Below are 14,889 nucleotides of genomic sequence, written 5' to 3'. Positions count from 1 at the left end.
CATATTTTAAGAAGTGAGGACACAGCCGCTGACTTCATATGGAAGTGATGATGACTGATAAGCTCTCACATTGTCCAACAGGCCTGTCAGCAACATTAATAAAGAAATATGTATTCAACTAGCATTCATTCAATTCTAGTATTTATTCAATGTATTATTTCTTAACAAACCTCAAACTTTATCTATTTTTCTGTTCCAGGAAAGTAAACCTGTTACACCAGGAGAATTTGAAGAGAATTATTTGTATTTAGGCACCATGTTTTCTCATATTTGCCTAACAGTAGTGCAAGAAAATTGTAGCGTCTCAGTAGCCAAAGGTCCCACACTACTATAAGCTGTGAGTTTAAAGTTAATTCTCAGGAACAGACAAAAACTTGAAGCAATTGAAACCATGAGTTCACCACCTTTCTACACAAAAGTGGTACTCCCTCATCACTGACTTCTTTTAGTATGATGAACCTTGACAATCCACATTTTGACATTTATTTCTGCAGTGTCTGGTTAATAACATTCAGATGAAAAGACTGAAAGTAAAAACCTTCATTATGCTTACAAGTCCACCTGTTATATTTGTACTGGTAAGGAAGGTAGGTAGTATATACACAAGATCAAGAGACCTCACAAAATGCCACTGAGAAATGATTACAGCAGGCAACCTGTGTTTTTTCCTCTCCTGACTTGAGCTCCAAATAATAACCTTGCAAAGCAATTATAAGTAACCAAACTATCACGTCCTTGCTAAAATCCACACCGAATTTGTCCCACACAGGATCCACCCTGAAGCACAGCATGTTAACCTCCAGACATGCTAGTATATCCAGTCCATTGCTATGGTCCAATATGAAAAAACATAAAAATGCCTTTGCCTTTTTTCTGGGTGATATGGAAGAATAGTTTCTCCATCTATTACACTTCCTCTTAGGAATGCTGTGAAGGTGCCTATGCTAAAGATTCACTAGATTCACATATTTTGCTAATGAATTTCATTATTACCTGAGACAGATAAGATCTATGTAACACTATGCGTTAAATTTAAAGCTGAAAAAGACCTCTTCCAGAGCCATTAACACAAATGGCTGGACTATTCATTTTATAAGAAGATTTATACCCGGATTATGAGTGAGTGAGTGACCATCTCAGCATTCCTCATTACTGATGTCCTCATTTGTCTAAAGAATTACGTGAAGTAAAAAATTACAGAGGACAGAGGAGATAATGTTATATCGCAAGTACATGCAGGACAACTTAAGTGGGTAAAAACTTGTCTGACCAGTTCACAGCACGCAAGTTTATGATGAAGTTCTTACACATTATCTCACACCCCATGAAGACTTCAGACCATAAAGTAATAAGGATCAGGAACAATGCACTTTGTGCACTCTGAAATGAACTCACGAACCTCACCTGATCCCACAGATGCTGTGGTACTGACAGTAGCTATTTCTATGTTGTGATATGCTACGACATTTTGAAACTTTCTTCTAAATAAAACCTACTGCAAATATGGTGTTCCCTATTTCGGTAGTCCAGTACATTACAAAATGGCTTCATATTGCTGACTATCCATCTTAATTACCTGTTCCCTGGTTTGGCACACAACTTCAGCCTCAGCCTCTTCCTCTGCTAGCTCATGTCAATTAAAATTCTCCCTTACCAATTACACAATTTCTTCTTCAGGAGCCATTGAATAATTTTTTCAAAGTTGTAATATCACTAAATTTATTTTTTTTTAGTTGTGTTCTAAAGAGCTTTGCATTTTTTTATGTGTATTTAACAGCTTTTGTACTTTGCCTCTATCTGGATATACAGGTAAAGAACCTTTATCGATCTTATGCTGTAGTTTATCATCCTAAAGTGGGATAATAAGTTACCTGATTTTACAGCATAAGGTCTGCCAGGAAGGAACTATGAATTCTTTGTTACTGCACCACCTAACACAGTATGAATGTTAGCAAAGAGAAAGTAATAGCTCCTACATTCAAAATTGTCACCTACCAAATGTATGCTTCCACACTTGGTGGAGGCTTCCGTGCATCATTCCTCTCTTACTGGGGATACCCCTATCATTGAGTACATTTTCACAGGTGCATAAATGTCTCTCGGACATCATATTACTTGCATCATAAAGTTGACTAACAGTGCATAAAGGGGTTCTGCAGACTGCACACTGGTGCTGGGACACAAAATTTACTTGCTAGTCTGCAAACAGGACAGAAATGATTCACAGTCCTGGAAGAGCTGCAGAGTCATTGGCAGTACTACAAAATACTGGGCCTGCAGTTTGTCTTACTGATGATAGCCACAACTACACCCAAGTTCCATACAGAACAAGCCTACACTGTAACAGCAGGAGGTGGCTGCAGGGCTGAGAGGCTTCACCAAAACTGCACCCATTTCTCACCATGCCTGCCTTCAGTGTCAATAAGAGATGTTTATTATCTTATCTTGGTCTTCCAGGAACAGCATAAAAATCTAAAATGACATTCTCACATCTTGTATCTGATCTTAAATCTGACATTAAAAAGATGTAAACTTTGGAATACACTTAGGATCTCTTTGCAGTATTAGTAGTACTGATAGAGCAAAACAGTGCTTGGAGAGCATGCACTTTCTAAATAAGATGTAATAGTTGGAGTAAGTGAGAAAAGATCAGTTTGATGTCCAGAGTACATTTAAAGGAAGTTAGAGATCAGTTTAATTTTCTTTGTTCAAATATCCAGTTATTTACTGCTGATTTACTAATAAAGATCCAGTCAGAAACAACTCCCTAAACAACATCAATTGGAAGAACACAAAAAATGTGTGTACCAGCTGAATGAACAGATGGGAAATCTCATGGAGGGGACCTGACCATTCTGGAGAGTGTGCTCACAAACAGTTGACAAGGCATTCACACACTGACTCACTAACAGTGTTGGCTGGAAAGTGAATGACTTTCATAAGGGAACCAGGACCCCATAGTCTTACTAACTGATCTCCTCCAGCTGAAGGGTCTTGTCACAAATGGACAAAGCAGACAAAAGAAATGGTGAGAGCAGGCAAGGAAAGAGCACCTAAAGGCCACAGGGACTTGTGTAGGTCATGGTGTCTGGTCCGCTAATTCAGCAGGAAATAGTTAAAAATCAGTCTAGCTGAATTTGTATTTTAAAACCTTTTACAGGGCCTTATAAAAAATGCATATGTAAAGCCACCTCCTAAATGTGACCACTAAACCAATATTCTTTTCAATGTAACGGACTTGATTAGAGATACATAAAAATGAAGTACTGCATAAAGGTCACCAGAAAAAGCTAAAAGACAATGTTTTGCTCTTTTAGGAGGAAAGTGTTGTGATTTCCACAAAATAATGTGGGATGTTAAAAACCTTGTCCTTCTTTCATTCCTCTCAGAGCCTTGACATGGCTCTGAGAATTTTGCAGGCACAAAGAGTGGAGAAGCAAAGCAAAACTTAAGACATCTTATCTCAGCCAAGTGGCATTAGTACTTATCATTAACCCTATACATTATATCTGTATTCGATTATTGCACTGGCAGTGCTCTAACCCACTACTGATAAAGAAATCAAAAAAAGCTCAAATGTAATAATACAACTAACACTTTCACTGGTTCCAGGAGGAGAAACACCACATCAGGCAGAGTATCTCCAGGTAGGTGAAGCAAAATTGCCACTGTTGCCTCTCCCCTTGAGATTCTGAGTTAAGTACACCAAGTTAAAGTCAGCTGATAAGCCATGGCTACATCTTTTAATACTTGTATTTTCTTATTGTTTCTTCTGGCTTCCTCAGTCTGCCTTCTGGGAGCTATTGGTAATAGGTGAACGGTTGGACTGGATGATCCTTTAGGTCTTCTCCAACCCTGGTGATTCTATGATTCTCTTAACTTGAGCTGCAAATTTTTGAAGACAAAAATCAAAATTCTCCTTTATATTAAAATAATAATAATAATAATAACAACAACCAAACAAAACCAAAACAAGACAAAACCCAACAACAACAATAAAACAAACCAAAGCACCAAACAGTACTGGGAGTTTTCTGTCAGAAGTTGTCGCCGCTAATTCCAGTAGTCAGTACCAACTGAAATGCAACTAAAATTGCAATTGCAACACAGTTTCCATCATTCAGGAAAGCTCAGTTTTCAGTGAGGGATCACCTTCCTTCCATGCCCCACCGACAGCTCAAATCCAAGAATTTTGCTTGAAGCTCAAAGCTACCACATTACATTTCTTTCCTAAACCACTTCAGTTGTATAACTAACTGGAAATCCAGTGCATCACTTCTGACTGAAGATAACTGCTCAGCCAGGCACCGATCTGCTTGGTCACATCCCTACTGATTGCTGAGAAGCTCAGAGGGAATGAGTTTGAGAGGAGAACTGCTGGGCAGAGAGCTCTGGGCATCAAAGATGCTTTTAAGTCCTACTGACACGAGCTTGCACAGTGACAAGAGGGAGTGATGGAGCAGTGGGAGTAAAAGCAATAAGGAAATATGTGGAAACATTAACAACAACAACAACAAAAATCTGAAATAAAAGCAAGGACAGACACCCAGGCCTTAAGGATGTGGTGATAACAGTGAACTGAGGAGAAAACAAGCAAGGTATGAGCTCCAATGTTCTAGAGTTGCAAAGGCAATACAAGGTAATGGGGAAGGAAAAGGCAAAGAAAGTCAGACAAAAAAAAAAAAAAAAAAAAAAGAGAGAGAGAGAGAGAGAGAGAGGGATTCCTCAATAAATCCAACTTGAACCACATATGAAAGAAAATAAAGTGAATACAGCACATGTGATCTCTAGCCTTTCCCTTTCTAACACATTCTTTTTCATTGTCTTCACAGACCATGGATCAGCCTCACTTCAAAATAAAGAGAAGCTGACAAATGCCACAAAGTTTTATGCAAGGAGTAAATACGGTCCCAGAAAAAAAAAATAAATAAATGTATTTGCAATAGATTTCTGTAGGATATTTCATTCATGTAGCCTGCTAGCATTGTCAGAAACCAAATCTTAGGCAATCTTGTGAAGGTCAGTATCGCTTATTGACCACTTTGAAACCAGAACAGATAAAGAACGATGGAGAACAGGCAGCATGAAGCCAGAACAGATGATAAGAAGGAAACTGAAAGAAAACAAGGAAGGAGAAAACACTGCTATCATTCTGCCTTATGTTCCACAAAGCAAAGTGGTGTGACTGCAGCCATTTCCTTAACATATTCCTAGAATACACACCAGTCTTTCCTTCAGGATCACAATACTGTTGTATCTGCTTCATTGCTACTACTTTACTACTTATCTAAATATACCTGTAACATTTAATATCTGGCAAAGCCGTGCACTTTTGGTCAGGTTAAAAAGGTCACTTTTTCAGGACATTGGCAAGTTCTTCTCTTAGTTTCAGCTAGGACAGAATTAATAGTACCAGATGCTCTGAAGAGAACAATTCTGTCCCAAATGAAACTAAGACAGTTCTAAAACATGTTAAGAAACCCTGGTTCCCCATAATAAATTGCCTGACACATACCGATACTGTGAAGAGCTGAAAGATACTCAGTTTGAAACCCAGTTTAAGTTTGCTTACCCTAAATGAAGATTAAATATACAGAGATACCATGTGGGCCATTCAAACAAGGCAGATATGAAATTTATTTGGTAACACCTGGCCATTATTGATGCCATTTTGCTCCCACATGCAATGAAATTGCCCAGCAGGATATCAGAAATAACTAAAATGATTCTGTTGTCTGTAACAACTAAATCAACTTCAGTTAGCTGATACAAAGTGAAAATGGCTGCCTGCTAACCTCTGATGGAATCAAGCTCCGCCTTTTCTTTACATTCTAAAAACAAAAGGTTTTTTGTTTGTTTGTTTGTTTTTTATGTTTTTCAACAATTTGAGCCCTACAGAATTATGAGGGGAACAAAAAAAAAAAACAAAAACAAAAAAAACAACAACAAAAAAAAAACACCTCCTAAAACCACGCAGCATTTCTCTAACACTGCTTCCAATAAAAGAAATGTCAGAACTCCCATTAGATTTAACATCAGCATGACAATATCAGTAGGTTTTTCAGCTGTGCTGTTCAGACATGTGAGACATTGGCTTCTTTAACTTCCTTTAAGTCAGACCAATGAAAACTTAAGATTTTTTAGTTCATAGAGCGAGGGGACACTAAAATCAACTTTACTAGCAATTCAAGATACCGCGACTAATAATAAGAATAGAGAACAATTGTGCAGATGCTCTTAAATCCTACTCATTTGCCTTTTGTCTTGTACAATGTGGTATAAAATACATAACTGTCATTAAGCTTGCTCAGACTCCAAAATTCTGTATTAGTTTCACAGTTGCAGTTTCATGCTACTATTGCTAAATATACTTCTAAAATCTTCTGTCTGCCAAATAGAAAAGTGGTCACTTAGAAACACGAGGTTGAAACTTTTGTCAGCCTTCTGTAATGACTGCCTTGCCCCCAGATGGCAGAAACTCCTCTAACTGCTACAATTTGCATGACTTAAAAGGACAAGAGAGATAGCTCTCTTCTTATTATCTTACTCAGTCTAGCTCCTTGCAAGAGACAAAAGGGTTAGTTTGCTTCCCCCTCCAAATGGCTGCTTTCCAAGCTGTCTTTACACTTTTGATCTTATTCCACATCCAGATAGTTCCAGCCCTACCTTTCCATGTGCATGGAGGGAAAGTCTCTCCTCTCTGACTACAGATTTCCCATTACTGGCACACCCTGTCATTTCCAAAACCTCTCAGCATGAACTGGATGGAATAGATATCTTTTTTTTCTGCCTTACAGTCTAGTAAATGGGGTGAGGAAAAGGGAATTAAGACAGTACTGGATAAAGAAGAAATGAATACAACCATTCAATCCCAATAGAAATATTTTCACCTTTTTTTATATACACACATATATATACAATATATTCACATACATCCCTTCAAAAACTGAAACCCCAATCTCAATTTGTTTTAAGTTTAGTTTAGGGAGTGGAAACTAATTGCACTTAGAGGCCAAGTCCTACAATTCCAACTTAAATCCTCACTCCAGCAGTATTCAAAGAATTCTGGATGGGGAGGGCAGAGATTTAGTTTTGATGGCTGAGGAAAGCAGAAACCAGGCTTGCATACATAAGATTTTCAGAAGAAGAATAAATCAGTAAGAGTAAAATGAAAGTAAAGGATATCGTCAAACAGTATTTATTCTTGGAACAAAGGCCTAAGTTCCAGAAAGAATTTAAACAGCCTGAATAAAATTCAGTGAGCCCAGAGAACCCACTGAACTTAATTTACTCACAGCCGTGAGGTTCTGCACTGTGCCTATGGAAACGCTTGGGCTGCAGTGATGTGCACTGTCTAAACAGTGGCTCAAAAGGAAAACATAGGAACAGTTGTCATCAGATTTGGACATTACTAGAAGTGCAGCTTAGAACTAGTAATACCTATGAACTGAATTATGTTACTGGCAACATTATCCTACGATTTCTACAGAGCTCAGTAGAAATGTTGTCCTAGTCAGTACCAACATTGTTCTTATCAACACTATGAGGAACTTTAGTCAGTCATAGGGTCAAATCTTGACCTACAAATATGATGATTCAGTGCTAAGTGAAATCCATGTTCGACTACACTCTTTGGGACTTTAAAACTAACAGCCTGAGGAAAGGAGGCAAAAATAAAAATAGTAATAATCCAAAAACAACAAACAAACTAACAATAACCAATAGGTCAGTGAGCACTGGAAGGCCATCCACTAACAACTAGTCAATTTGCCTATGCCAGCTCATCCTTGTTTCCTACACACACAGCTTTCTGCTGCTGCTAAAGAGGCAGCCGCAACTACTGATAATCCTCCAAGTTTCTCTCCATGCCACATCTCTCCCTTTCCCTAGACTGCCCTTTCCCTCTCCCCACAGAAGAGGCTGCAGAGACAGTTTCTCTCTGCCCATGACTCCTCAGCAGGCTGAGAAGCACTGCAGGTGAGCAGGAGCTGCTGGGAGAGAACATTTCTAGCAAGGAGTAGGAGTAGACTTGTGCAGCTGCAGAAAGGGATTGAGTGAGGGAGTGGGTGAGCTGAGTGATGACTGTACCACATCCACAGCAGTGAAGGAAAAGAGGAGGCTCAGAGGGAGACAGGATGGGGGAAAAGGCAAAGCAGTTGTACAAAGCACTCTCCAACATCCCCCCTCTGCCCTTTACAACTGCCCACCCTCACACCCTCAGAATTGCACCAAGTCCCTGTGAAGCCCTTCTGGCTGCTGCTCGCCCCTCAGCCTCACAGACCTTGCCCAGTGCCAGCCTTGTAATGCAGAAACCTATCCAACAGGACAGCAATTTCCCTTCCATTTCAACAAATGCACTTCTGATAACAATGCTTTTCAGCAGCTTGTGAACTGTAGTTTGGATGAGATGTAAAACTTCCACAAACAACATGCATGGCCTTTCACCACCACCTGTTCAGCTGGTCAATGAAAATCAAAATGAAAATACACTACAATCACGCGCTGCTAGCCCAGTGACAACCTTCAACAGAAGTTCCTGTGTAGTGACTTATGATAAGACAATCGTGACCCCACTCTCTGCTCACCAGCTATGAGAGATCACCTACTAACTAGAATAAGGTGTCATTTGAGCAACAGGAAAGGCAAAGGGCTACTAAATAAATGAACAAACCACTCCTCCCCGCCCCAAGAAACCCATCCTCTGAGAAGCCCCTGAGCAGTTTTCCCAGTTAATTTGGATGAGAAGCAGGAAGGAATGGCTGTGCTTCCAAGCAAATGGACACTCACATTGAGGACTCAGATTTGTTTCAATTCTTCCCCCACTATTCCCTCCTCAGTTCCTTATTGCCCTTTCTCTAAAGCACTCCTAGATTTTCTACTGTATGGAATACTTGTTCCTCTTATTGCTCGCCAAGCCAAAGCCAGGAGCTGGTGTCTGTATTCTGCTTGCATCCGATCATTACACCTTATGAGAGGTAAGCACATTCAGGGCAGCATTGCCTAACTTTACAGATGGCAGCTTGGAGATCCAGGATACAGTCTTTCCAACTGGAAAGCTTCATCAGCAATATGCTATAAGCATGACAGAAAACCATGTAACTCAGCAGCTCAATGAGTATGTAAAACAGTGTCCATTTTTCCCATTCCATCTCCCATAGCTCAGCATCAAATTGCTGCTGAGATATTGCATTTATTCATAAGAAACTTGCTTTACACAATGGTGGCACAGCTGCATTACTAACTTCACATTAATAACATGGAAATATGAAAGAATGCTTTTAAAAGTATGTTCAAAAAGGTCTTACATATCAACGATGAAGAAGAAATAAAGGAAGAATAGAAGATATTTAAGGCTAGTGAGGAGAAGCTCACTGATTTAAATGTTCATTGACAGTGTTAGAGATTATTTAAAACAGCAGAAAATTGAACACGTTTAATTAACCTAAATACAGCTGTGAAATATTCTGAGTGGAAAGACTGGCTTTTCCTGCTAAATGTTGTGATGTTCTGACTGATTAAGCTCTGCTTCTCAGCCTCCAAAAGGATTTCTTAGGACAACTCAATAGGGTTTCTCATGTATAGTTAAGCTAATGGCTAAGACCCTTAGATGGAGTCTTTGGCATTGGTCCAGCTACACTGATTCCATCTACTGCCAGCTCTGAAAAGTGGACATGAACTCAGAAGCCATACTACCAGTCATCTAAACCCATTAATATTGATCATCCTAATTCACTGAAGTATAACCACTGGGCTGAATGCTAAGGGAATCTTCCTTCCTGATCTAAAATCTACAGATAAAAGTGTAGCTACAGTATCAACTCGACTGCACTGCACCATAAACTGTGTTTACATATGCAACGTGTAAGAAAAAGTAGATGAAGAAATATTTTGCTGTGGCTTGAATCACCTAATTCAAAAGATATAGTTATTCTTTTTCCAATTAGAACTTTCGTATTGTTTATTGTTCTGCATTTTCTATTTATCAAAATGTAAGTCCTTCAATAACCTTTGGAAAATGCTTTGTGCCATTCTGTATGACATTTCATTCACTTACAGGAATAAGCCTGCAAATGAAAGCTTGCTTTGAAACTGCAGTGTAGCTAGTGCTTAGGAAAAAAACAACAAAAATCTGCAACACTGATACTTTCATTACGCTACATCTGTATTGATGCACCACTGGAAAAGCCGCCATCTTCTTAACTATCACCAACCAAACCAAATATTTACTTATCGATCCTCCTTTAAAGGCAACGTATGAATTTTGTTTAGAAGCTTCCATCCAGTAAAAGTGTTAGGCCACAATTTAATTTCTCTGCATATGTATGTGCAGAAAATATAAATATCTTGAGCTTAAAAATCATTCATGCAACCAATGAACACTGCAGAAAAAAAGGAACTAGAGTTTCACACATTTATGTTATCCATTCCAATACAATAGACGCTATCACAATTTCAAGCTTTGTGCTTGTTTATCATTAGTGTTTCCACTGTAACCATGGCATCAGTATATAGCACAGGTTTAACAGTGAGGAAAAATACCCAATATTTTCCTAAAAACCTCATCTTGCACAAAACATACGAGCACATGAACACAATGGCAAATAAATAAAAAAAAAAGAAAAAAGAAAAAGGAAGAAGGAAACACAAAGGTAGACAAACAGGCAAAACAGAGGAATTATTTCTTTTCAGGGAAAACAACAACAACAACAAAAGAGCCAAAACATTATCTCTGCGCAAGTCCTTCTTTCATCTTGGACTTCTGACAAGAGTCTAGAAATATGTAACAGCATAAGTCATAACCTTGAGCCTAGTGCAGATAAAACAAATACTGAAATTTCCTTGCAGAACTGTATGCAGTGTTATGCAAAATTCAGTGCATTAAAGCAGTTAGTGTACTGGCAAGAGCTGCTCTCGGAATATGAGCATTTTCTCAGAGCTGTTTCAACACTGACAGTCCAATTCTGCAAGATCTGTTGCATCATTCTGAAGGTAAAAAGGGGCAGGAATGCAATTAATTACATCAAACAGACTCAACAGATTCAACAAGTACATGGTACCCATTCAGACTTTTAGGACTCCTTAAAGGGAAACACTCAGAATGGCATAAAAATATTTTATATTCTCCAGCAGTGTTTATAGCTTGATATTGGTATTTCAAGCATGAAGGAGGAATGGGCTTCTGTGAAAGCTGCTTTTAATTTGCTTGCCATAGAGTTGAAGAAGGGTGTTACAAAAACATCTGCCTTGAATGCCGAGAGCTTAATGAAGGAATTAGTCCTATTACTAAACAGAAAAAAAAAAAACCAAACAGACAGTAACATATCAGGTCTCAGTTTTACACTGATTTAGGCCACATGCATCTTCCTTGCCCTGTGACAGCTATTCAACTGATTTAGTTCCAAGAAGACTTTAATACAGACTCCAGACACTGATGAAGATAGCAATAAATCTATGTACACCACAGTATACTCTATAGAGATGTCATAACCACTGGTCTTATTTAAGTCGGTGAAATCAAATGAACAGTCTATTCTCTGGGGTTCCTGACCTATTAACAGTGCAGTGAACACACTCAATATTACAATAACAATGACACCTTTTATAAAATTGGAGAACTTGGAAAAGTAAAATACAATTCTGCAAATGCCTGCACCCTCTAGTTCCAACTGTGTTTCAGAGGGGGTGGCGTTCTCTGCATATTACATGCACAAGCACAAAGAGAACTCAGAGCATGAAAATAAGATATAAAAGAAGTAAACGATGCTTTAGATACCATATTAAACTGAGCTAACCAATTATGATCCAGTGCCACCTACTCAACTCTGTAACATCAACACACAACAGCAGTCACTCCCTTGTCTCCTCCCACCTACTGGATGCTGGACAGCAATGAATCCTGGTGCATTAAAATACAGCATTTATCTGATTCAGCTATTCAGTTCCCTTTGGAACGTCTTTACAATGGGCCCGTTAAATTCCACTGTTTACCCAGGGAGCAGGTTTGGATGTTTGAATTCACCTCAGAAATCAAAGCCGGGATGTACCCTCTCACGCCAGCCCACCAAAATTCAAACCTGGCATCAGTAACCTGCAAGGTCCTTCCAGATTTGGCAACACACTCAGAACGTGTACCACGGACAGAAGGAAAATTATTGTTCCTTCACTAAAAATCCATGATGACATCCTCATTCCATTGGTCTCAACAGTGAAATGCCCTCTGATTTCAGAAGGATCACAACACGATTATCATTCGATCCAGGTAAAAGGCATCTGCAATACTACTGCATTAGTCTTCTCCTGATTTATTTATTTTTATTCTGCCTATCACTGAGTTTTATGATCCAAGCTTGCTAACGTGTAGCTTTTATGTGTTTTACATGTAGCACCAGAATAATCTAGATCTTCTTTACAACAATGTAACATGTAGCAGAAGTGGACAACATTTTGAAGTTGTAAATGTAGAAGTTGTAACAGTGAAGTTATTCAGGTCTTAATCAGCATAAAGGGAGCCTTCCCATTGTTCTGATGTCTCTCTATACCACTGCATCATGTAAAGGAGCTTCAAAGGATACGTGAAGCTCAGAGCTGTTAACTCTTGCTGTTTTCACTTTGCCCTGGGTTCTTCACTTGCCAACAAAACATCACCCTAATCATAACAAATAAACGTGCAAAGATGAGTGTACACCCTTCAGATGGATGGCCAGGCAGGGCACATTTAAAATTAGAAGGCAGTTGCTATTGTTTTATACATCTTATCTAAAGAATACCCCATTTAACCATTTAGCCGCAGTAATGTGTATATTCCTGTTTCCTGTGCTCCTTTTTGTTTTATTTTCAGTGCTAAATCACGGTACCTGAGTCAGTCAGTCCAAGGATTTTGTGGCTTATTTGTACTCCCACTGAGGCACATTTGCCTCTGGGTCTTTGAGATGCAGTAGAAGCTGTTCAGCACATTGTGCATACAGGCTGCATCTGCCTGCTCGGGGCCAAAATCCACCAGAATCCTTTCATCAGTTTCAGGCATTTGAAGAAGCACTGCATTAGGTCTATGCACAAAGGTCCAGACCATCTAGGGGAAGGAGGAGCATCAGCACTGATGCAGTGAGCTTTCAAGTGACACGATGGCCCCAAAGTGTCTGGTATCAGAGGTCAGACGTGGGTTTTTAAGGCTTGTCATGACCTCGTCACGGCTTTGTCACTTCACACCGAAATGAACACAGTCTAAGAGCTGGGTTTTCTCGTACTGTATGGATGGATTGATCGGGGGGTTTTGAACAGCAAGATAACTGGATCTGTCTTTATGTAACATAATTTCAGAAGTGGTAATTATACATCTCTTAGAGATGTCGTATTTTTCTTTCTTCCCATACCTACAGATCACATGCATTAGATAGACAATAACCACAACTATCTGCATACAACAAAGTGCAGAAATAACGAAAAGCCTCCCGAGCCATGGCATGCCCTTGGCAACCTGGGTCTGCAATACAGATGTTGCACCCGGAGCAATGCCACCAATACATGCATCCCTGTATGGGCAGCGTGTGCACTCACCCAGTCCTCGAAGTGGCGGCTCCCGTTCTGCAGCAGGTCCTCGAACTGTATAGTGCAGTTAGCTACAAAATCGTCGTACCCGATGGGGGCATCGTGGAAAACAGCCATCTCTATCTTCCTGCCGTTGCAAACATCGGTGACAAATTCATCGTTCCACGCGGGACTGTTGGTCTTTTGCTTGGTGGAGGTCTGCCCAATCCTGGAGTCGTCCACATTGAGGGCTATATAAGGGTCCAGCAGGAAGGTCTGCGGCCTGGGGCCCACCGCATGCCTCAAGGACCACGCCGTGGGCTTCAGATTCACCGCCTCGCAGATCTTGATCTTCAGCAAGCCATTGAAAACCACCATGGCTGGACGGACGGCAGCACTTTTCCCGGGATCAGGCACTGGCACGACGCGCTCGCACAGAGCGGAGGGGAGGAGGGCTCGCCAATAAATAGGGGCAGGTCTGGGAGAGGGGGAGCGGGACGCCGTGCGGGTCCCCTCGCGTCGCCGCCGCCGTTACCTTGGATTATTTCGCCTTCGCTCTTGCGACACCCAGTGAATGCATTTATTTTCTCGCCCGTGCTTCTAACGGAAAACGAGGGAGGGGGGCCGCAGGGGAGGGGGAGGCTGCAGGAACCCCCGAAGGCGATCCCGATCCGGGCGGCGCGGACCCCGAGCGGAAGCCTCCTCCCCTGCACCTACACCATAATCCCGGCCGGGGCTCCGCGAAGGGGGCAGCGCCGCGACCCGAGGCTCCCGCAGCCGCCAGCCCTGCCCGCCGGCGGCACAACAATACCCGCGACACGCGAGGCGGAGGCACCGGCCGCCCCACCAGCCCTGCTACTGCGCGCTCCCCGCTCGCCCAGCGGCCGCCCGGGCACCTTCCGGCAGCGGCAGCGGCGGCCGCCGCCCGTCCCGCGCCTCCTCCTCCTCCTCCTCCTCCGCCGCCGAGGCCGAGGAGCCGGCGCGGCGACCCCCGCGCATGGGGCGGGGGGGGGCGACGGCAGCGGAGCCGAGCGGGCCGCGCGGCTCTCGGCGGGGCTCCGGCTGGGCGGCCGCCGCCCTGGCGATGGGCAGAGCAGCCGCCGCCTCCCTCCCGCCGGCCGCCCCCCGCCCGCGTCCCTCCCTCCCGCCCGCCCTGCCGCCTCCCTGCCTGCCTCCCGCTCTCCTCCCTCGCTCGCTGCGCGCAGCCCAGCCCGCCTCCCGCCGCCGCTCCGCCGCTCGTGCAGGAAATGCGCAAAAGACGTCAGTGTGCGAGCGAGTGTGTGTGTGTGCGTGTGTGTGCGTGCGGCTGCGGGGAGCGCGGGCGGCGGGAGCGCGACGGCGTGCGGAAACTTCGGCTGCGGGAGC

At 42.0% G+C, this 14,889-nt stretch overlaps 1 protein-coding gene across 3 annotated transcripts in view; it reads right to left on the bottom strand.

Moving 5' to 3' along the window:
• PRKCE (protein kinase C epsilon) overlaps positions 1-14,458 on the bottom strand; it is a 253,844-nt gene extending 239,386 nt beyond the window's left edge. For 2 of the 3 annotated variants that reach the window (XM_032443307.1, XM_015857526.2), the window contains exon 1: positions 13,555-14,458. In XM_032443307.1, coding sequence (XP_032299198.1) covers positions 13,555-13,902 — 348 coding nt within the window. In that variant the 5' untranslated portion in view covers positions 13,903-14,458. The remainder of the gene's footprint in view (positions 1-13,554) is intronic. The other variant, XM_015857525.2, reaches the window with a different exon arrangement.
• Positions 14,459-14,889: the final 431 nt, after the last annotated feature.

Source organism: Coturnix japonica, chromosome 3, assembly GCF_001577835.2.
Source record: "Coturnix japonica isolate 7356 chromosome 3, Coturnix japonica 2.1, whole genome shotgun sequence".
NCBI classification, from domain to species: domain Eukaryota; kingdom Metazoa; phylum Chordata; class Aves; order Galliformes; family Phasianidae; genus Coturnix; species Coturnix japonica.
Note: the sequence above shows the minus strand (reverse complement) of the source record. Positions and strands in the feature narration are given on the sequence as shown.